Source organism: Uloborus diversus, chromosome 4 (assembly GCF_026930045.1).
Source record: "Uloborus diversus isolate 005 chromosome 4, Udiv.v.3.1, whole genome shotgun sequence".
Lineage (NCBI taxonomy): Eukaryota > Metazoa > Arthropoda > Arachnida > Araneae > Uloboridae > Uloborus > Uloborus diversus.
In genome coordinates, this window is record NC_072734.1 from 7,683,000 (window position 1) to 7,705,223 (window position 22,224).

Here is a 22,224-nt window from a genome sequence, read left to right on the forward strand (position 1 = left end):
TATGGGGAGAGGCGTTAAAAATTACATTGAACTGAAAAAACAATGTTACATATTACAATATACGAAACTAATATGCATATACATTGCAAAAAAAATTATTTACAAAAACACAGCTAGGGAAATTAAATGTTTCCAAATTTGTGACATTTTCCATGCTACGACTAATGTTAAATTGAGCACTCTCTTAAAATTTAAGCAAGAAACTAAAACTTTTACAGCATAATACTATTAGTAAATCTAAAAAAAGGGGTGTGTCCTGGACTTTTGCTAAAAAATGGTGTTTTTTTTTTTTTTTTTTTGGACCATTCTAAGCTTAACTCTTAATAGGTACATATCCAATTTAATTTATTATTTTTAATTTCATTGAAAGGTAATCTCGTTTCATATATATATATATATATATATATATATATATATATATATATATATATATATATATATATATATACTATGTTAATTGCTACTATGATTTTTTTAATATTTTTCTTTGGTTTCAATTAAATTTATTTAATAACAATATAATTTTTTTTTTTTTTTTTTGTTTCTTTTAGTAAGATTACTTATAATTAATACTTGTTTGTTCATTGTTTTTCTAATAAAAATACTCTGAACTTCATGTCCATCAAACTCAGCCTTTTGAACTTTTAAAAATTTTATCTTGCATGATTTTTGTGAATCCATGAATTATTTTTAAATCAAGTGATTTAAATCACTCAACCCTGCTTCATAAGAAAAAATAAATAAAACTTTTACGCATCATTTTTTATTTACAATGTCACATTTATTTTTAACAAAACAAACAGTCTGTAAGATGATCCTCTAATTTTAATAACATGAAACAAATTTATTTGCACTATTTATTACTTCTGTATGTTGTATCCAACAAGAATACTGTGTTGCCTTTGAGTAAACTTCGGACAGATTTATTAATCACATTGCCAATGAAAAGTTAATTATACATATTTCACAAGCCATCTGTTATCATAGAGTTCGATAATAGTTTGAAATATATTTTTATCAAATGCAAAATTGTTCATTTTTGAAAACACTAACACAAGCATGAATAATATTTTTTTTTTTTTTAAATTACTCATCTAAAAAATTTTAAACTTTGATTGAGTGCGGCTGCTCTGTTTGTGCAACTATATGATGAACAAGATTTCACCATTTTAAAAACATAAACAAAGGCGAAAAACAGAATTAAAATCTTTTAGTCGACTCGAACTCAATACAATGTTCTGTATTCTGCCACTCTAATTTTCCCCCTTATTAGAACATGAAACTGTTGCCAGATTCAGTCTCTACCCTATTATAGAACTCTTTGTGTGTACTAGGCATGTCCTTATATATGTGGATCAACAACTGTTCTGCTGTTTTCCTACACTTCTTGTAAAACATCTTCTTTTGACAAGAGTGCTTTTAATTGATCAGAAACAGACACAATATACACTTTTGCATTACTATTAATGATATGTTCGGTAGGTTCTTGAAATGTTAAATATTCATGACAGAATTTTTTTAACATGAAATCACTGCGGCTGAATTTGAACATAGAATCAACCATTAAATCTACTTGGAAAACTTCAAATACTTCACTTATGTTCAGACCTCTATTTCCAAACTGGTAAACAATGGCTTTCAGTACTTGTTCTATTATAACACGAATGACATCTGCTATACCGTTCATAATATCAGCATAGACAACAGCTGGAATACAATGCTTCTCTCTGACTCTAAGCGAAAATACGGCAAGTACACTTTGAATTTTTTTTATAAATTCATTTGTGTCAAGCAGTGGCTCAATGACACCATAATCTTCTTCCAAAAAACTGTCATCATCCATATCACCATTCCACTCATTTGTTTCACAATTTGTGACATTCATTTCACAACAGTAATCACTAATTGCTCTCCCATGACAGCGTCTGCAATGCATTCTGTAAGAATGATAAGTCTTGAACTGTCTCTGACAACTCTCTATACCACATAAAATACATAGTGAAGTATCATCGAGATGAAGTGTACGTAGGTGGAAACTAAATGCTTGAAATGAAGCAAAGGTGCGATGATCACAGTTTCCATTGTTGCAGAAAAACCTACCCATAATTTGTTTCTTTGGGTCAATATAAATGTTGAATATTAGTATAGGTACCAAATATGTGTTGTCAGCATCTCAGCGCCGGAAGCACACTAAAACCAAATGACTAATCTTAAATTTTTGAAAACAAGTCAAGTATATACTACAATTTTTTTAAGTACATGAGGAATGGTTTCAAAAGTCAAAACCTTGGTCATAAAATTGTGAAAATATTCTTATGCGCATTTTAAAGTTACCATTGTGCTCTAAATTCTTGAATAGTTACTTTATGTTAGTATCACTAATGAGATGTGTGTGCGGAATTATGTACTTAATATAATTTTTGCCTAAATATTTTTTTATTTGCAGACTTTTAAGTGAGTATGTAAATAGATTTGAAAATTTACATTTTGCTTTGCAGATTTTTGAAATTTATATTTAAAAAAAAGTGTTAATTCTATTCGTTCAGAATGTTTTATCTAAAATATTGGCACATTAAAAAACCATTGACTTTCTCTCCTATTGCTATACCAAATGTCAAAAAGAATGAAGTCTTAAAATTAATATTGCTTCATGCATTCATTTTTGTAAAAGAATAAAGCAGTGGTGTCCAACCTCTTTTATCCCAAAAATCTCATATTAAGAAGAATGTTATGAGCCAGAACATTTTTATAAACTTTAAATCTATAAAAATTCTAAATAACATAGGAAAAGGGGGGAAAAAGAACGTACCAAGGAATGCTGTTATCATTGCAGCATTGATTTTTTTTACTACTATGAAGTTATTATCTATTTTAGAAATTCTTTTTTAATTTTGTATGTAACCTAAGACCGAAAGACAGTGCAATACTCTATAGCAGGACTGTCCAACTAGCGGCCCGCCAACACATATTGTGCGGCCTGCATTGACGTTGACATTCCTGCCCTTGTAAAGAAGGTGGATCAGCCTCAATTTTCCTATTAAAATGTAAACAAACTGTTTTCTAATCCTTCTGTTTCATTGTTTTATAATTAATAATTCAACTATTAATTGTTATTGTATAAGAGATAAGAGGTTATCGTTCAAATTTTTCAAACTGCGGTCCGCCAGGTGATTAGTGACCAGAATTCTTGTCCATGGGCTCTTTGCAGTTGGACAGCCCTGCTCTATAGTTTAATTAATTAACCATTAACTTGAATTTTATTCTTAATTTAATCTAGATTTTTGCATAAATTCTCCAAAGTTTTCTGGGGGGGATGGGGGACAAATAGTGAAAACTGAGTGTAAATTATACCGAAAAATAGCAAACCCATGCCCACTTCTATGCAAATATTCTGATTTCTAAAAGTCGGGGGGGGGGGGGCAATTGACACCCCCGCCCACCTGACCACCCTAATTAACGGGCCTGATGCTCTCTCCCCCTTAAGAGGTAGTTTCAGGTGACGTTAAATACCTTACGGTTTGAAAAGGTTTTAGCGTGCTTGATTTATTTGGTTATGCTATTTTTCAATTCTTTTGTAAAAATAAAATTTCAAAGCCTAATAAGTTGAGAGCATTATTAAATCTTTTATAAACATAGTAGTTTAGATTAAAGGATATTTATGTTCATAAATGTATTATTCAGGGGTGCCCATCCCACCCAAGAGCAAGGGTGAAGCCCCCTAAATACCATGAAGACCCCCTTAGTAGGGAGCCCCCCCCCCCATCCAAGCAGGCATACTTGTATGAGCTGTTTATATTAGTTGCATCAAAATTTTAAAATGAACAGTAACTTTTAGCTGTTAATCAGGATTGGCAAAAACCCGGGTTTTTTTAAAAAAGCCCATGGACCCAGGGTTTTTTGGGTTTTTTTTAAATAAAACCCAAAAAAAAAACCCAACTAAAGTTGGGTTTTTTAAAAGAAATGTGGGTTTTTTTTTGTCTTTTTTTTAGGGAAAATGTGGGGTACTTGTAGCATATTGTAGCATAAGTATATGGACAAAGTGCAAAAATTGTCTTCGGGTAAAAAAAAAAGCTGGAAAACTAGTTAAAATTCAGCGTTTTCTGAAGAAAAGTATAAAAGATGAAAAAACCCAAGAATGGTGAAGTTTTAGATTTTTTAATTTTCATTATTACCAACAGTTAAGGCAAAGTTACTTCTCGAGTGATAAAATCTATTGTTCGTTTTTAATTACTAATTTTTTTTTTGTTTTTGTTTTTTTGCATTTTAATTTATTGTATTTCATTTTGTTATGCAAAACTACTGTAGAACCTCAAGTAGTTTAAATCCCTTTTTACTGAATTCCAGCTTAATCAAGACATTTCTTTGAATTTTATGTTGCCCGTTGTTCTATTTCTGTGTACAGAGTAAGAAATATTAAACTTTTTCGTAAGATAATGAAAATACTGTACCTGTTCTGTTTTCTGTCGACCGTTTGTAAAATCTGTTTATTTCTAAAAAATATACCTTGTGTTTATTCGAGATTTGTGACGTGTTGGTTAGCAGAAAATAATTCACATGAAAGCCTTCTAACTAGATTAGTTTCCTCTGTACAATCTACAAATATTGAGAAAATCAGACGTGACAGGACTTGGTCAAGATAATTTGATTTATTTATTGACCAGTTAAAGAAAAAAGTTAAATATATTTATTTAAAATCTTTGAAGTATTTTTTTTATGCCGTTAAGAGTTAAGAAATACTATTAAAGTTCAAAATTCATTTTTTATGTTCATTGTCTGTGGTGAAGAACAAATAAAAAAGAAGTTTAAATTGTAAAAGTATTTTAATTAATTAATTTTTTTTTAAAACTTCTCAGAAAATTTAAAAAAAAAACCAAAAGTGGGCTAAATAATGGGTTTTTTTTAAATGGGTTTTTTCAAAAAAAAACCCATTGGGTCCAACCCAATTGGGTCCAATTCGGCCAACCCTGCTGTTAATTACTATTCTTGGTGTTAAATTGAAATATTCCAATCGATATTTTTAAGTAGTTTTTGTGTTCTATACTTGGAATTTTGTTTATTTTTTATTTTAAAACACTTAAGCATTTACTTCTTTTATATTCTATTTTGACATTTAATAGAAATTTGGTTACAAAAACATTTTTTCTTATATTTTGTTTGTATTTATTTAAAAATATTATGTGTGTATTTTTAAAATACAGTCATATTCAATGCAATTTAAAAACATAAGACATACATTAATGTTTTTAATGTAAAAATTAAAACTTGCAAGAATTTAAAATATAAACCTTTTTTTATTTAATTTTGAAATTTTTATGAAATGAATTTCTAAACGATGTACTTTGTCTTCATTTTCATTATTAATTAATTAAATAAAAGTTTAAAAGTATTTTCAAGAGTTTGTTAAATATTCAAATTATGGGACATTAAGTACATTTTTACATTAAAGTTAATTAAAAAACACATTTTACTTAATTTTTTTATTTCGTTGCTGATCATTGATTTGTGTCCTTAAATTTTTGTCTTTATGTATATAAAAAGTAACAACTATGAACTCTAGTTATGAGATATATTTTTTTTGCTACTGTCAGTGGCAAAAGTTTAACTGTTAATAAAATCATCCAAATTGGGGCTGAGCGATCTAGGAACTCCTACAATTATTGTGATGCATCGCCAACCTTACATCGCGATGCTTCACTTTTTTTTTAAACTTAAACTTGCTTGTTTAAATTTTACAAAATATATACAAGGTATAAATATTGTATATCATGCTAGATACGAATGAAGATTCCAGCACCAGAAAGAAGTTATTTATATTTTAAAACAGTGCTAAAGCGCAAGTTAGTGAAAAGTTTTCATATTACAATGAGCCTGTTCTTCAACGCGAAAAGATGAGTAAATCGATGCAAAGTCGTCATGCATTCTATTCAAAAGCTCACACATTCTTGCATTAAAAAAAGATTCCTTGTAACCAGTAGCGAGGGGGGGGGGGAGGTTCCGCATCGGGTGACACTCAAAAAGGATTTCATACTTTATAAAAAAAATTAAAATACTGTTACAAATCCTGTAAATAGTAATTATTGTAGTAACGTAACCTGTAAATAGTTTCCCGTAATGAATATACAACCCCTTAACATATGGCTAAAGTATACGACCCCCCTATTTTCTTTTTGTTCATTGATAAAATTTGATAACGGTCAACTATTTTCCAGAAGCGTGTGGAATATTTGAGAGATTTCTTTTCGGTGTGTATATAAACCGTTACGCTGGATAAAGAGGGGAGTTTCGATTGAGAATTTGTTCTGAGAGTGTATTAGCTCTGTTTATTGCGAGGCATTTCGCTGTGTTGTTTTCGTATTTGGAAGTAAATACGTGTGTAAACGTTGAATTTACGGTGTTGTGTGATAATTGATTAATTGCTGATGAATAATTTAGCAGTTGTTGACGATATTTCCTGTACATAGTGTAAATAAATTTCCTGTGTTTTTATCAAGAATGTCATCCTTTCAAGAAAGTTGGAAGTCGCGCCGGAATCTGTTACAATTGGCGCCCAACGTGGGACTACTTTAAGACTTTCTTGGAATAAGTGTGACTTTGGACAATTTTTCATAAAAACTTTTTGAATTTGGACTTTAATTTTATGGTGATTACTCGCGCAATGGATGAACAATTAAAACAACTTCTTGATGCAATCAACTCTGTAAAAAATGAATTGGCGGCTAATCAAGAACAATTAAAAAATGACATTGCGGCTAATCAAGAACAATTGAAAAGTGATTTAATGGTGCTGAAAAATGATTTAGCTTCTAACCAAGAGGAAATTAAAAACGACCTTACTTCGGTAAAGATTGTGATGGAAAATAAATTTAATGAGATAGAGCATCGAGTTGATGCTATTGAAGGAAAGTTTGAAGCAGTTGAAGGCCGATTCATCGCAGTGGAAAATCAAATCGAAGAGAAATTTGAAGAAAAATTGAGTACCGTTGAATGCCGATGCAATGCTGTAGAAAATAAATTGGAAGAAGAAGATAGAAAATTTCACCAACTTAAAGAAGACATCTTTAAAGACCTGGAAAGGTGATTGGCGACCGCGGAAAGCTGCTCTGTACAGTTTGGCGCTCCCACATCGGTTGCTCGACCGTCCATTAAACTTGCCACATATGATGGGAAAACTTCGTGGCAGGTTTACAAAACTCAATTCATGATAGTGGCGGAAGCGAACGGATGGGACTCTGCTACCAAGGCCTGCCATCTTGCAGCATCCCTGAGAGGTGACGCAGCGGACATTCTTCAGACCCTTCCGGACAGCCAGCGCCTGGATTTCGCCGCCCTCACATCTGCGTTGGAGCTTCGCTTCGGTGAGAAGTGCCAGAAAGATTTCAGCCGACTCCAGTTGAAGTCCCGTTTCCAGAAAACCGGGGAAACCCTGCAAGAGCTAGCGGCGGACATCTAGAGACTGTCTCATCTTGCTTTTTGCGACTGCCCTGCGGATGTTCGAGACAACCTGGCACTCAACTACTACATCGACGGGGTTCGAGATCCGGAAATCCAGAAAGCTCTACGGATGGCGGATGTCAAAGACCTGAATTCTGCTGTTGTGTATGCGATGAAGTTGGAGGCTGCCCAGCAAACAACCCGTGTGAATCGCCATCCCATCCGAGCTCTGGAAGCAGAAGAGTCTGATTCCAGGTCGTCCCATCTCGCTGAACTTGAGAGACAACTCGGTGATTTGGCAAGACATCTGAACAGCATAACAGCCCAAAAGAAACAACAGCAGAAGTGCTGGAAATGCGGTAGTGAAGGACACCTGCGAAGGAGTTGTCCGGCTCGCCAAGCTACGCGAGGGAAAGAAATCACCTCCACCAGAGCTCTGCAGATTTCCTCTACTAGTAGTGGCAGTGATGGACTTTTCATTTACGCCCATGTAAATGGGAATCCTTGCAAACTGATTGTCGACACTGGAGCCAATGTGACAATCGTTAGGACAGACGTGGCTCGTGAATTTGGATTGAAACTGTTGTGGACATCGCCACGCGTAAGTCTCCAGACTGTGACAGGCGACAAAATTGAGATTGAGGGTAAAGTGGACTTGGAAATAGTGTTTGGGAATGCCACCTACCATCATACGGCATTCGTTGCGGATATCACGGACCCCTTCATTCTCGGATTGGACTTTTTAAAGAAATACGACTTCACCCTTGACTTCAAGACTAATGAACTGCACTCGATGAGAGAAGACATAGCCATCTTCAACGTTGAAAATGATGTAAAATCCGCTCATCAAATAATAGCCCAAACAGATTTATGGATTCCCTTAAGGTCAGAATCATTAATACCTGGCTCCATTGAAGAAAGCAATAGTTTTCGATTTGGATTCATTGAATACCCTAACCTAAGCAATAGCCTAAAGGGAGTGCTGGTGGCATCTACGCTTGTGGACCTTTCTAAGGATGTAAATCCTGTGAGAGTCGCCAACGTGAGTGAAAGGCCAAGGAATATCCGAAAAGGTGAAGTGTTGACAACTTGTACTCCAGTAAACTGCATCATTAGAAGAATCAATTCCCCCGAGACTGTGTCTTCCGAGTCCTTGACATCGAAGTTAATTGGGAGTGCGCCATTATCGAAAGATCAAAGAACTGCTGCGGAACAATTGGTGGAGGACTTCAAGCATCTGTTTTCCTCCACATCGGAGGATGTTGGCCGTACGAACTTAACGCAGCGTAGGATTTACACTGGAGAACACCCCCCCCCCCTATTAAACAGCATCCAAGAAGACTACCGTTCGCCAAGAAGGAAGAGGTTGAGACCCTCCTGAAAGAGATGCGGGAGAATGATGTCATCGAACCCTCGTCCAGTCCTTGGGCCTCTCCCATCGTCTTGGTCCGAAAGAAAGATGGCTCCACCAGATTTTGTGTCGATTACCGACGACTGAATGAAATCACCAAGAAAGACAGTTACCCTCTTCCACGGATAGACGACACCTTAGACACTCTTTCCGGACACAAGTGGTTTTCGACCCTGGACTTAAAGAGCGGCTACTGGCAGGTTGAGATACACCCTGATGACCGAGAGAAGACAGCGTTTACAACTGGACAAGGCTTATGGCAGTTCAAAGCGATGCCCTTCGGCCTCTGCAATGCACCAGCTACGTTCGAGCGTCTTATGGAGACAGTGTTAAGAGGACTTTCCTACGAATCCTGTCTGGTCTACTGAGACGATATCATCATTGTGGGACGCAGTTTCGAAGAACATCTGGCAAATCTTAGGAAGGTGCTGCAGAAGCTTAAGGAAGCCAATCTGAAGTTAAGCCCGTCCAAATGTAATTTGTTCCGCCGGGAAGTGAACTACCTTGGTCACATCATCTCTTCTGAAGGTGTACAAACCGATCCAGAAAAGGTATCTGCAGTCAAGAGTTGGAGTCGTCCCGAAAACATCCATCAGCTGCGAAGTTTCCTGGGGCTCTGCACGTACTACAGGAAGTTTGTAAAGGGTTTTTCCAACATTGCACGACCTTTGCATAAGCTGACGGAGGGCAAGCAAAAGTTTGAATGGTCCAAAGAATGCGAAGATGCATTTCTACGACTGAAGGAGGCTTTAACATCAACGCCTATCCTCGCCTATCCTCATCCTGAAAAATCCTTCATCCTGGACACTGATGCGAGCCACGAGGGCATCGGAGCTGTTTTATCCCAAGAAATTGACGGCAATGAACATGTCATCGCTTACTGGAGCAAATGCTTATCAAAGTCGGAGCGAAATTACTGCGTCACCAGAAAGGAGTTACTGGCCATAGTGAAAGCTGTAGAACACTTCCATTATTACCTCTACGGCCGAAAGTTTCTGCTTCGGACAGATCATGCCTCGTTAACTTGGCTTTTGAACTTCAGGAATCCAGAAGGCCAGACAGCCAGGTGGATACAGCGGCTCCAGGAATATGACATGGAGATCAAGCACCGAAAAGGGTTGTCTCACGGTAATGCAGACGCTTTATCAAGGAGACCCTGTCCTGAGAACTGCAATTATTGTTCCCGAATCGAGAAACAGTATGGAACGACTAGCCCTACTGCTTATCAGGTGACAGTGACTCCACCATCTTCAGAATCTGATCCATGGAGTGACGACCACGTTCGAAAAGATCAACTTGAAGACCCCGACATAAAACCAATTTTGGAGTTCATGGAGAGTGACAGTCGGCGACCTAGCTCGCAGGACGTTTCCATCTTTAGTCCTGCAACAAAAAGATACTGGGCTTTATGGAATTCACTCCATTTACGGAACGGCGTACTGTACTGAAAATGGGAATCTGATGACGGCAAAACGTCTAGGTGGCAGTTACTACTTCCCCGATCAAGGATTTCAGATGTTCTGAAAGAAATACATAGTAGTGCGACTGGAGGACATTTTGGTGTTTTGAAAACCCTCAATAAAGTTCGGGAGCGCTTCTTCTGGAGCAAGGCGAAGGATGACGTGGAGAAGTGGTGCCATTCTTGTGACGCCTGTGCTGCTCGTAAAGGACCGAAGAAAAGAAGCAGAGAGAAGCTACATCTGTACAACGTTGGAGCTCTTTTCGAACGAATTGGGATCGACATCCTGGGTCCTCTACCAAGAACTGCTGATAGGAACAAATACATTCTTGTTTCCATCGACTATTTCACCAAATGGCCCGAAGCGTATCCCATTCCAGATCAAGAAGCTACCACCGTAGCAGAGACTCTAGTTCAACATTGGATCTCGAGATATGGAACACCTTTGCAGATTCATTCCGGTCAAGGGAGGAATTTCATCTCTGCTGTGTTTAACCCACCCTATGTCAAATTTTCGGAATTGAGAAAACTAGGACAACACCACTACACCCACAATCGGACGGCATGGTGGAGAGATTTAACCGCACAATCCTAAATAATCTCTCGCTTATGGTATCCAGAAATCAACAGGATTGGGACAAGAAGCTACCTTTGTTCCTGCTGGCCTACCGCAGTGCTGTCCACGAGACTACCGGATATGCCCCATCTCAGATGCTCTTCGGACAAGAGCTTCGGCTACCTTGTGATCTCGTCTTCGGTCGTCCTCCGGATGCGCCTGCATCGCCTGAGGAGTACATCCAGACCCGGTTGGAAGACGTTCATAACTTCGCACGAGAGCGAATCAACATCGCGGCGGAGAAGATGAAGACCCGATACGACACAAGGTCTACTGGACATGAATTCAACGAAGGCGACAAGGTTTGGTTATGGAATCCCATCCGACGGAAAGGTCTGTCACCCAAATTGCAGTCGCATTGGGATGGACCCTACAAAGTCCTTAACCGACTAAATGACGTCGTAGTGAGGATCCAAAAATCACCTAACGCAAAACCTAGGGTTGTACATTATGATCGGTTAGCCCCATACTATGGCCATAGTTCATGAGTATTACGTAAACAACCATGGTTGATAACATAAAAGTTGTAGATAATTTTTGCTTTTAATGTTTAGTAATATTTCATGTTATTATTGTGTTTTCTGTATCTGTTAATTATTAATTAATGTGTATATTTGTAAACTTGTGATAGAAGTTTGGCACCCTTTCTGGGGATTGTACTGCCCGGGACGTACAGTCCTTAGGAAGGGGGCAATGTTACAAATCCTGTAAATAGTAATTATTGTAGTAACGTAACCTGTAAATAATTTCTCGTAATGAATATACAACCCCTTAACATATGGCTAAAGTATACGACCCCCCTATTTCCTTTTTGTTCATTGATAAAATTTGATAACGGTCTACTATTTTCCAGAAGCGTGTGGAATATTTGAGAGATTTCTTTTCGGTGTGTATATAAACCGTTACGCTGGATAAAGAGGGGAGTTTCGATTGAGAATTTGTTCTGAGAGTGTATTAGCTCTGTTTATTGCGAGGCATTTCGCTGTGTTGTTTTCGTATTTGGAAGTAAATACGTGTGTAAACGTTGAGTTTACGGTGTTGTGTGATAATTGATTAATTGCTGATGAATAATTTAGCAGTTGTTGACGATATTTCCTGTACATAGTGTAAATAAATTTCCTGTGTTTTTATCAAGAACTGTGTCATCCTTTCAAGAAAGTTGGAAGTCGCTCCGGAATCCGTTACAATACTTTAATTCTGAAAATTTCCACCAATATATCTTAAATTATGTTTAAATTTAACAAAAATAGAGTGCCCAAAAATGCAGGAGGGGGGAGGAGGTAACATATGGCGTCTAGGGCAAATTTTGCATATATAATGGATTCGAAGTTTATATTTGTCTTCCGAACTTTGAACAAAAATAGGAATGAGTTGTTTCGGAAAACTGTATAAATTTCATTTTTACATAAACCATTTAATAGTTTTTTTTATTCTTTGGGGTGGGGGGGGGAAGCAGTGACAATACGAGTTATCGACACGTGTGACACCTGCGTTAGGACCTCTACTGCTGGTAACAGCAACATAGCAACAAAATACCAGTCTGCATTTTTTGTTGCTATTTTGCTCTTTCTCTTTTTTTCTGGCAAGTGACTTTTTGATAATCTTACTAGTTCATCAATATATCTTTCGTGAATAACTAAAAACATATATGTGCATTTCTTATATGTTTGGGAGAAATGAAGGTCTTACTCTTCGCACCTTCATTGTTAAACCAGATCGGATTGACGCACTGCTAATTTAACATTTAGAGTGAAAAAAATAAGGGATATTAAAGCGGCAGGAATCCTGGACCGATGTCTGCACATCGGGACATTATCGATGCATCGTTTTAGATAAAAAATCTAAACCGGTTTTTGTCGATGGATCGATGCATCACCCACCACTAATATAAAAATATATTGTAACGGATTCGCTGCGGCTTCCAACTTTCTCGAAAGGATGACACAGTTCTTGATTAAAAATACAGGAAATTTATTTACACTATGTACAGGAAAGAGCGTCAACAACTGCTAAATTAATCATCAGCAATTAAACCAATATCACTCAACACCGTAAACTCAACGTTTACACACGTATTTACTTCCAAATACGAAAACAACACACCGAAATGCCTCGCAATAAACAGAGCTAATACACTCTCAGTTCGAATTCTCAATCGAAACTAACTTCTTTATCCCGCGTAACCGTTTATATACACACCGAAAAGAGAGCTCTCAAAGATTCCAGAAAATGCTACAACGTTCTACAACTACACTTTCATTGATAAAATCAGTGAATGAAATAAGAAAAGAAGAATAGGGGGTTGTATACTTTAGCCATATGTTAAGGGGTTGTATATTCATTACGGGAAACTATTTACAGGTTACGTTACTACAATAATTACTATTTACAGGATTTGTAACAATATATAAGTTGCCAGACGTCCCGGTTTAACTAGGACATTTTTGGTTTTCAGACAAAATTCCGGTGTCCTGGCTGGTTTAATTCATGTCCCGGAACATGACTCTTTTGATTACAGGTGCCAAAAACGTCTAAAAATAGCCATCTTTGAAGAATTATGTAGAAAAATTACTTTGCCATTTGTACGCTTGACGCGCACAATTGACATTAGATTAGCTTATGAATATTTTAACAGCAAGGTCCAAAAATGTCCTAGCCAATAAAAGTACTTGTAAATATTGTTCAAATTTTTGTCCCTCATTTAATATGTTTCTTCTTACTTAGTTAACTTACAAACATCAACATGTTGCATATAAAATGTTTAAATATATACAGTTGACTCTCTGTTCAACGACTTTCAATTCTTTAAAACTACAGTGGAGTATCCGGGTCCGTGAAGAGCCGTCTTTAAATAGAGAAAATCGTCAAATAGAGCGTCGTTAAACAGAACGCCAACTATGTTTAGGCTCTTAATTAGTAATCATGTATTTATTTACATTGAGAAGTAACTGCCACTGAAACAAAAATAAAATCTAGCCCTGAGTCGACCCTTGAATCCCGAAAAGCTGGGGGTGGGGGGTGGGGGGAGCCTTCCGTATTCCGGTTGAACATTTCAGAAATCTGGAAAGCCTATATATAAATATACATACATACATACATACACACACATTAAAATGCTTAACAATACCAAATTAAAATTATTTTAGCATAAAATCACATGAGGAGCATCTACAAGACGTTAATAACACAAAAATGTGTTGTAACATGAAATACATTATAGCAGTCTTTACTGTCTTTTTTTTTTTTTTTTTTTTTTTTCAATTAGAGACGAAATACGTTCGAAAATCTTCTTTCATAAGCTCTGATTTTAATTATATGTACAAACTGAAATTCATTTTCAGAAAATAATCTGTCGATGTGGAAAAGATAGTCGCTATTGTTAATAAATGTAAGTCGCCTATTTAACGTGAAAATAGTTTTTACTGATTAAACATTCATTTTATCCATAAGAAAATCTATGTCTCAACTTTCAAATGTTTTCATTCATTTATTTTAAAAAAGCATCGATACATTACAAAAAATAAAAAAGAAGATTAAAAAAAAAAGAAACGAACTTCCATTTTTTTCGGAAGTTCTTAAGATTTTACTCAGTTTTGAGATTCCCGCCCAAACCGTTATATCAACGCTCGCCATCTCACCCTTATTAATTCTAGCAGCATGTTTTTCTCTCAGTTTCGCGATGATTTTATTTTCATCCTTCAATGTTTTCTTTCTCACTCATAGTAAAACAAATCTACCGAACACGAAAATCAAAATGAAAGAGTTGAAGCTACACTGAACCTTAACGTTGGCGCCAAAGGTCAGACTTGCAATGCTTATGAACAGAGTGCCATATTTTCGATTTTTCTGAGTCAGCCGGGCCAAAAGCATCAAGTTTTTATATCGAGTTTCAAGAGGGAGGAAAAAAAATCAGGAAAAGGGTTAATTTGCTGCCCTTAGAAAGGGTTTGGCTTGCCTCCCCCCCCCCTCCCCAACACATTCGGCACTGTATGAAAACTATTTAAGAAAAAGATGTATGATGGAATACAGCGAAAATAATTCCATTCATTTTCACTTTTGAGTTCGCTTTTGACTTTGACTCGTATCAGCGTTTATTTCCCCCGTTTCTTTTCTTTGCTTCAAATTATACGCGCACATTTCGCCTTCGATTGCATTTTTCTACTTATGATGTGCAGCATTTATTCGGCTCTAAGAGATTAATAACAGAAAAGCATAGTATTTGAATTTATATTTGCTTATTACTTTGTTGAAAAGTATTATTGTGAAGGGTCCGGTTGGATTAATTAGAATTTTTTAAAGGATCCGTGAACACTCAAACCCTCGCAGAAATATAACTTTCTAATTTTTAAATTTGGGGTTTTAGATTTAAAAATACATATCTATTATAGCACCCTACTATTGATAGCAGATGTTTTTTTATTATATTAATATTTTCATTAAGTTATTTTTGATTAATATTTCGAATTTTATTTACCAACTATTATTATTATCAAACGATAAGTTAAAAAATACATTTCAACCACTTTTCATTGCAAAAGTAACATAATAGAAGGACAGTGTGAGAAACATCCGGTAAAGAAGCAATGGAGTCACGTTTCCCGCCAATACATAATTATGAAATATAACTGCCCTTAAATATTTCTATAGGTACATGTTATATACGAGAGAAATAAGCTAATCATTACAATGCGTCTAAATGATAAAATGAGCAATAAATAATTATCAACTTACTTTGAATGCTTCGATATCGATATGTTATTTCACAATATTAAATTTCCCGGTAAAAATGTTAACCTGGCTGATTGGGCAGCTCTACGATAATGATGCGATATGTTTCGCTGAGCATGCGCAAGCTCCAGTCGTTCGATTGGGTGCTGATGGCACCTTAGTTAGCTTCAAACAAGCTCTAAAAAGTCTATCGGCACCATAAGAGCCGTTCGAAATCGTTGTTGCACCCCGTGGCACTCTGTTATCACCCCAGGTTTCTTTTTGGTTCTTCTGTGGTATCCCTGGTTTTGACAGTGTAGACGTGCCCTACCCCCTTCATTTATGAAAACTTCAAAAAAAAAAAAAACCCCAAAACATCTCCATCTCCCTTAAAATTTCAAAGGCACAGTTATTTATAACTATAGCCGTTGAAAAGCTATCATTACTGTGAGATTATGATTCCGACCCCCCCCCCCCCTTCGGTGGGCACTCTCGAAAAATTACACAGGAATTCAACTTGAAAAACGTTAATTAAAGAATGAATAATACAACATCATGAATACTGTATGTTGTACGTCAAAAAAATGTATTCAATATCTAAACAGCCTTTTTTTTGGAATTCGGCTACTTTTCCATTTTTAGCTTTTTCTGCTGCTAATGATTCTTGTGTTTGGGGGGGGGGGGGGGCTTTAATAGTTCATCATTTTAGGCTTTTGAAAAATTATTTTAAAAAGCATTAATTGATGACAAAGAAACCTTTTTAAAATTTTTTTTCATAGAATGACCATTTTAGCAACTTTCTTTAATACTTAAAACCTCATATATGTTAAATTTCGATCAACATTTTGCTGCGTATACTCTTTTAGGAAATCAATGTGACAGTTTTGTGACAGGGGGAAGGGAGGGGATAACAAGAAGTGTGACATCACGCGTTGTTTATAACAATATGCTCATGTTGAACAGCGTGACATGTAACAAGGAGGGGGGGGGGGAATTTGTTCAAAATTTTGCAACATACTTTATAGACAGCCCCTTAATTCAATTTATGTTACAGTTTCTGAGTTCCTGAAAGCTTATGAACAGAAAACCCAAGGAGTTCATAAAATATGTAGTTCAAGACATTTTGCCCTTTTTAAGCATAAACAAACAAGCATAGAGCATTTGGCAAAAACACGTTGTGTATCCACTGCTCAAAATTAATCTTTCGCAAGCCCAGAAATTATGAATACCGTTAACTTAACCGCAATGTGTGCATAAATATCATAAAACTTAAAGACAACAGTGAAAAAAAAAACATATATATTTTTTTAAATTTACGCACAGAACCAGCTTGTTTGAATAACATTGCAGGACCGTAGTTGGGGGGAAATGTTTGAGTATCGAACCCACGATCTCCGGCGTTCAAATCTAATCTTCTATCTCAGAACTAAGGAAGCCCATCAAGGAATGTTTTTTGATCAAAACAACACATGCTAACGTATGAAACAATTTAATCGAAACCGAAAATATAAGATTAGTTCAGTTAAAAGCCTGTTTCAATAAACTTGTTTACATATTAACTGAATATCAACACCAAGTTACGTTGCTTCTGATAGCAACAAGTATATTTGCAGAAAATTTTGACATATGTATATTGTCAGCTTGGAAAATCCATTTCGAATAAATGCGTGTACAAGGTTGAAAAAATAAAGAAATAAAAAGTTGCAAGTTAACCGTTTCAAATATTAAAGCAGTATACTGAAATTAGAAATTACAGACAAAGATATCAGAAAGGAAACTGACAATTGTTTGTGTAATGGAGGAAAACTTAAGTAATCTTAACTGCATAAAATGTAAATTTGTTTATCTGAGAAAAGTACTTACCTCCGAACTTTAAAATTTATTCCATGAGGCGCCCAGCTTTTTTCTTCACATGCAGGTTGTTCGGAAGCGGAAATCGCTGACTCACTTTCACTCAGCAGACACTAAACTTATATTATATATATATATTTTAATTGCCTCTACATTCTGGTACGTGGAAAGGAAGAGATAAATCCAACAGAATTGTATTCAAAAATGTGCATCCGAAGTTACATATTTCCTATTTCATCCATATCAACCAGAGCAAGCAACACTACTGGTTACTGGTAAACTGCACTGCTTTCAAAGTTTCGCGCCAAGTTAATAGATCGACGACTGGTGGCGTAGCGAAGCGGGGGGGGGGGGGGAGTGGAGTTGTCTGGCCTCTTATCACGTGGGTCTCGGAATAACTACCTTTAAGGTAGTTTACAAACGAGGCGTTACAAACTAGTAGGCGTTTACAAACGTTTTTAGATACCGGGCAAATGGAACAACAGCTGAAATAATTAAACGAGAATGAATATAGTTTCTATGGGTATGAAACGAAAATGATGAGATGTTACGTTATAAAACACACGTCAATCACAATACACACATCACAGTAATAAAATAACATTCATTTTATTATTGATTTTGGAGTTTAAATGAACGATCGTTCAGTGCACATAAGTAGAGTTTAAGCTAGGCAATGAGTTAGACTTCAAAACACAGATAGGCAATTTTAATTGTTGTTTAATTGGAGTAAGGTATGTGTAGAGAACTACGTTTGTTTTTCGTCATTCAACAGAACGTATTTGACACTTACTTCTAAAAGCTTGTACCGTCAAAGAAAGAGAGATCCTTCATATGGAAAGACCGGACTTTGGCGTTTCGTTCATAGACACAACATAGCAGATACTTCATGTTGTACATGAAATACACCGCCAGCTCAGTCATTTCCAGCCGAGGACTGCAGTTTCGTGCTTATTAGCATTCATCAGCCTGGCATAGGAAAGTGACTGAACTGGAGGTGAAAAACCTCTTAAGGAAGCCAAGAGTGCCAAACAAACTGGTAGCTAATACAAGAATTAGCACTGACCAGACGAGTGACCGAAGTAATGGTTCGGTTCAACTCGAGGATTGAAGGCAAGGCATGGTATATTCAGTAAATTACCGGGCCCAATAGCCAGGGCTAAAGCAGAAATACATGAAATACACCGTTCATGTATTTCTGCTTTAGCCCTGGCTATTGGACGGTAATTTACTGAATTCTTCATGTTGTGTCCATCAGTTGTGAACTTTTACTGTAATGCTGCTCAAATTTCTGGCTCTTCTGTGAAACATAGGCTCACAAAGCTTTGAAGAATCAACTGCTGGAACAGCAGTACATGAAGAATGAGCAACTTCGGACACAATATGACTTGCAACTGTTTGATCTCTCCGTATATAGGATCTCTACATGGAACGAGCTTTTAGAGCACCGTTTGGCGAAAAAGGCATGAAAGTAGTCAATAATTCAATGGCGATTTTGCCACTGCTTTCTTGTGTTCCTTGACAAGTGGCGCTACAAGTTTTCTATACGACAGACAGTAGCGGATTTTAGGGGGGGAGGGCACAGGGTGCACGTGCCCCCCAAAAGGATTAATTAATTTCACTATTTTATTTATTACTTTTTAATTGACCTTTCCTTTGCACTTTTTTTACTTAACTAATTTAAAAAAAAACACACACACACAGCATATTTTGAATAAAAGCATTTTCGTTTGCTAAAGAAGTATTACTGGAGTCAGAGGCCCAGAGTTGCAGAATACATTTAACTCATTGGCTTCAAATTCAAGAGACCGCATTATCGCGATTCGTCCATTAATTCTTCTTTGATGGAATCAATAATTAACATTTTTTTTAATGTGTAGGCGCACCTAAAAGAGTCATTTTGATCTAGGAACCTATTTGCGAAATAATAGATTTCTTTTTCAGCTAATAAAAGATGCAAAATGAAAGAAATCATGTGGTAGTTTCTTAGAAAAACCATGATTTTCAATAGAAACGGCATGTAGTATCAATATGTTATCTCAACTGTATCATGGCTTTAAGAACAAATCAGGAATTGTTTTGAAATTCACACAAAAATAGTTTCTGAATTCTTCAGTGAAACTTATGTATGTTATGAAGTTATGATTAAATTAATTTTAAAAAACTCAAGAGAGGTATGGGTTTATTTAATAACCTTGCCCTCGTGTTATAATCATTGTGACAATGTTCCTAGGTAAAGCCGCTCATTGTCTAGCATCTTGGTGACATTATATTGGGTTTAGTATTTAAATGGCTTGAAACGTTAAAGATGTATTCCGTCCACATTCAAAGTATATTAGTGCATAATATTCATGTACTTAGAAGTAGATCCATTGACCTTAAGGAATCCTAAAAAAATAATAATAAATAAATAAAAAACACGCACATTTAAGTATAAAGTCGTCAAAACTTTGTTATGAAACATCGAAGGCGGGGGGGGGGGGGGGTTATTCAATTTCCCGTGCCCCCTCCAAAAGATTTTTCTGTATCCGCCCTTGACGACAGACCATAACTTTTTGATTTTTCCAAAAGCAGATTTACGATTATGATTTAAGAATCCTAATTCTTTTCTTATTATGCATTCCATATATTTTGCAGAACTACTTCCTCAAGACCTTTGGCTACGACAGTGATGAAGACGATGATGACTTTTTCCCGGAGGACGTCATCATTCCAAGCCGATACACGGGGAGTGAATTCATCAATTTTTTCTATGAAGGCTGTTCCGAAGACGAAGAGAATAGTTCTGAAGTTGACGAGGAAGTTGGTGGGAAATGGATGCTGTTCCTGGACAGAAAGGAAGAAAACGAAATCACTGGTCTAACAGCTCTTGACGAAGCCTGGCAGAAGATAATGCTCTTGGGAAACTTCAAAAATACTGGCGTAATTTGGGCAGCTTGCTCGACAGCTTGCGTAGGTCCTCCGAGTAGAGCACCAAACGAGAATAACGGAGTCATTTGTTGTTTCACTCCAGATTATCGAAATAAAGCCCAAGTGAAAAACGCTGCAGAGTGCATCAGACGAGCAGTCGAGTATCCACAACCGTTGTTTTACAAAACGGACAAAAACACCCAACTTGGGAAATACAGGCATTTGGGTCATAAATATCTGTCAGTGTATAAGCATACTCCCAGCAATATGCTGTATGAAAGGAATGAAGTTGATCATTTGTGGTATCCGGTTGCTTTACACCGGCAACAACGAACGAGAAGATGAAATGACGATTTGACAACAAGCTTCACGAATAAACTTTATGAGCAGCAATCCAAAGTGAAGCATAATGATACTCATAATGATGATAATGATCATAATTATTATTCTGGACTCTACCATTAAGTGATCAAGTGAAAAATACCATTATTTTTAGATCAACCGACGAAGACGTATGATGATGATGATGGAAGATAGGAAAAAGAAGATGAAATCACGAACAAGCATTACAATTTTTACAAATTTTATGAGCAGTAATCAAAAGTGAGGCGTAATAATTATCGCAACGATGATAACGAACATAGTGGTTATTATTCTGGATTATACCGATAAGTAACCATTTAGAAAATACCATCATTTTAAAATCGACCGACGAAGACTTATGATGATGAAAGAGAGGAATGAAGATGAAATGACGACTTAACAACAAGCAACACGAATACTTGCAATGCTATAAAACTCGGTAATCAAAAGTTCATCATGATTAGGCCGTATTGATGACTATTGATTATGCATATAATTGACCACTTCAGAAATGCCATCATTTTTTTAATCAACAGATAGTTACGTATCACAGTAATAATCTTTCAGACGCACTGACTATTATGGAACTCCAAATTCTGCCGAATGATGACAGTTTTGTCGAATGGAACTCCAAATTTCGCCGAATGATGATAATTTTGTCGAATGGAGCTCCAAATTTTGCCGAATAAGCTAAAAATTTCGCCAAATGATGATAATTTTGTCGAATGGAACTCCAAATTTTGTCGAATGATGATAATTTTGCCGAATAGAACTCCGGATTTCGCCAAATGATGATAATTTTGTCGAATGGAACTCCAAATTTCGCCGAATGATGATAATGTTGTCGATAGGAGCCCAAATTTTGTCGAATGGAATTCCAAATTTTGTCGAATGATGATAATTTTGCCGAATAGAACTCCAGATTTCGCCAAATGATGATAGTTTTGTCGAACCTAACTCCAAATTCTGCGGAATGATGATAATTCTACCGAAACACCAGACAAAACTTACCGAATAAGGAAATTTTTTGGAGGTCACAGTGACCTCTCAAAAAATGCTCGGTCTCGGTGCTCCTGATAACTTGGAAAAAAAACCAAAGAATACAATTATGTATTCCCACACAGGAGCTGAGTTGTCGGTGCTGCTTGTTTCGTATTAAAACTTATAAATAATTCAAATCTTCGGAATGAAAAAAAAAAAAAAAAAAAAAATCAAACGTGTAATGTACCAGACAGTCCAGTTATCACATCCTGAGACTGCAGTTTTTTTCTTATTAGAACTTTTCAGTCTGGATTAGTGAATAACCGAGTCGGAGGCAGATAACGAAACTGCAGTCTCTGGATGTGATAACTGGGTTGTCCGCTATATTCATGTGATACTTGCCCTAGCCCTGACTTAGGGGTGGTAACTCACTGTTAAATATCAGAAGTGTTTTTATTTGATGATAATGCATTCATCCAACTAAGAACTAAGATA

The 22,224-nt window shown here is 36.1% G+C and overlaps 1 protein-coding gene across 1 annotated transcript in view; it reads left to right on the forward strand.

Annotated features, from left to right (window-relative positions):
- LOC129220460 (uncharacterized) overlaps positions 1-21,384 on the forward strand; it is a 48,762-nt gene extending 27,378 nt beyond the window's left edge. Inside the window, exon 3 of the mRNA XM_054854879.1 lies at positions 20,113-21,384. Within this exon, the coding sequence (XP_054710854.1) occupies positions 20,113-20,730 (618 nt within the window). The 3' untranslated portion in view covers positions 20,731-21,384. The remainder of the gene's footprint in view (positions 1-20,112) is intronic.
- Positions 21,385-22,224: the final 840 nt, after the last annotated feature.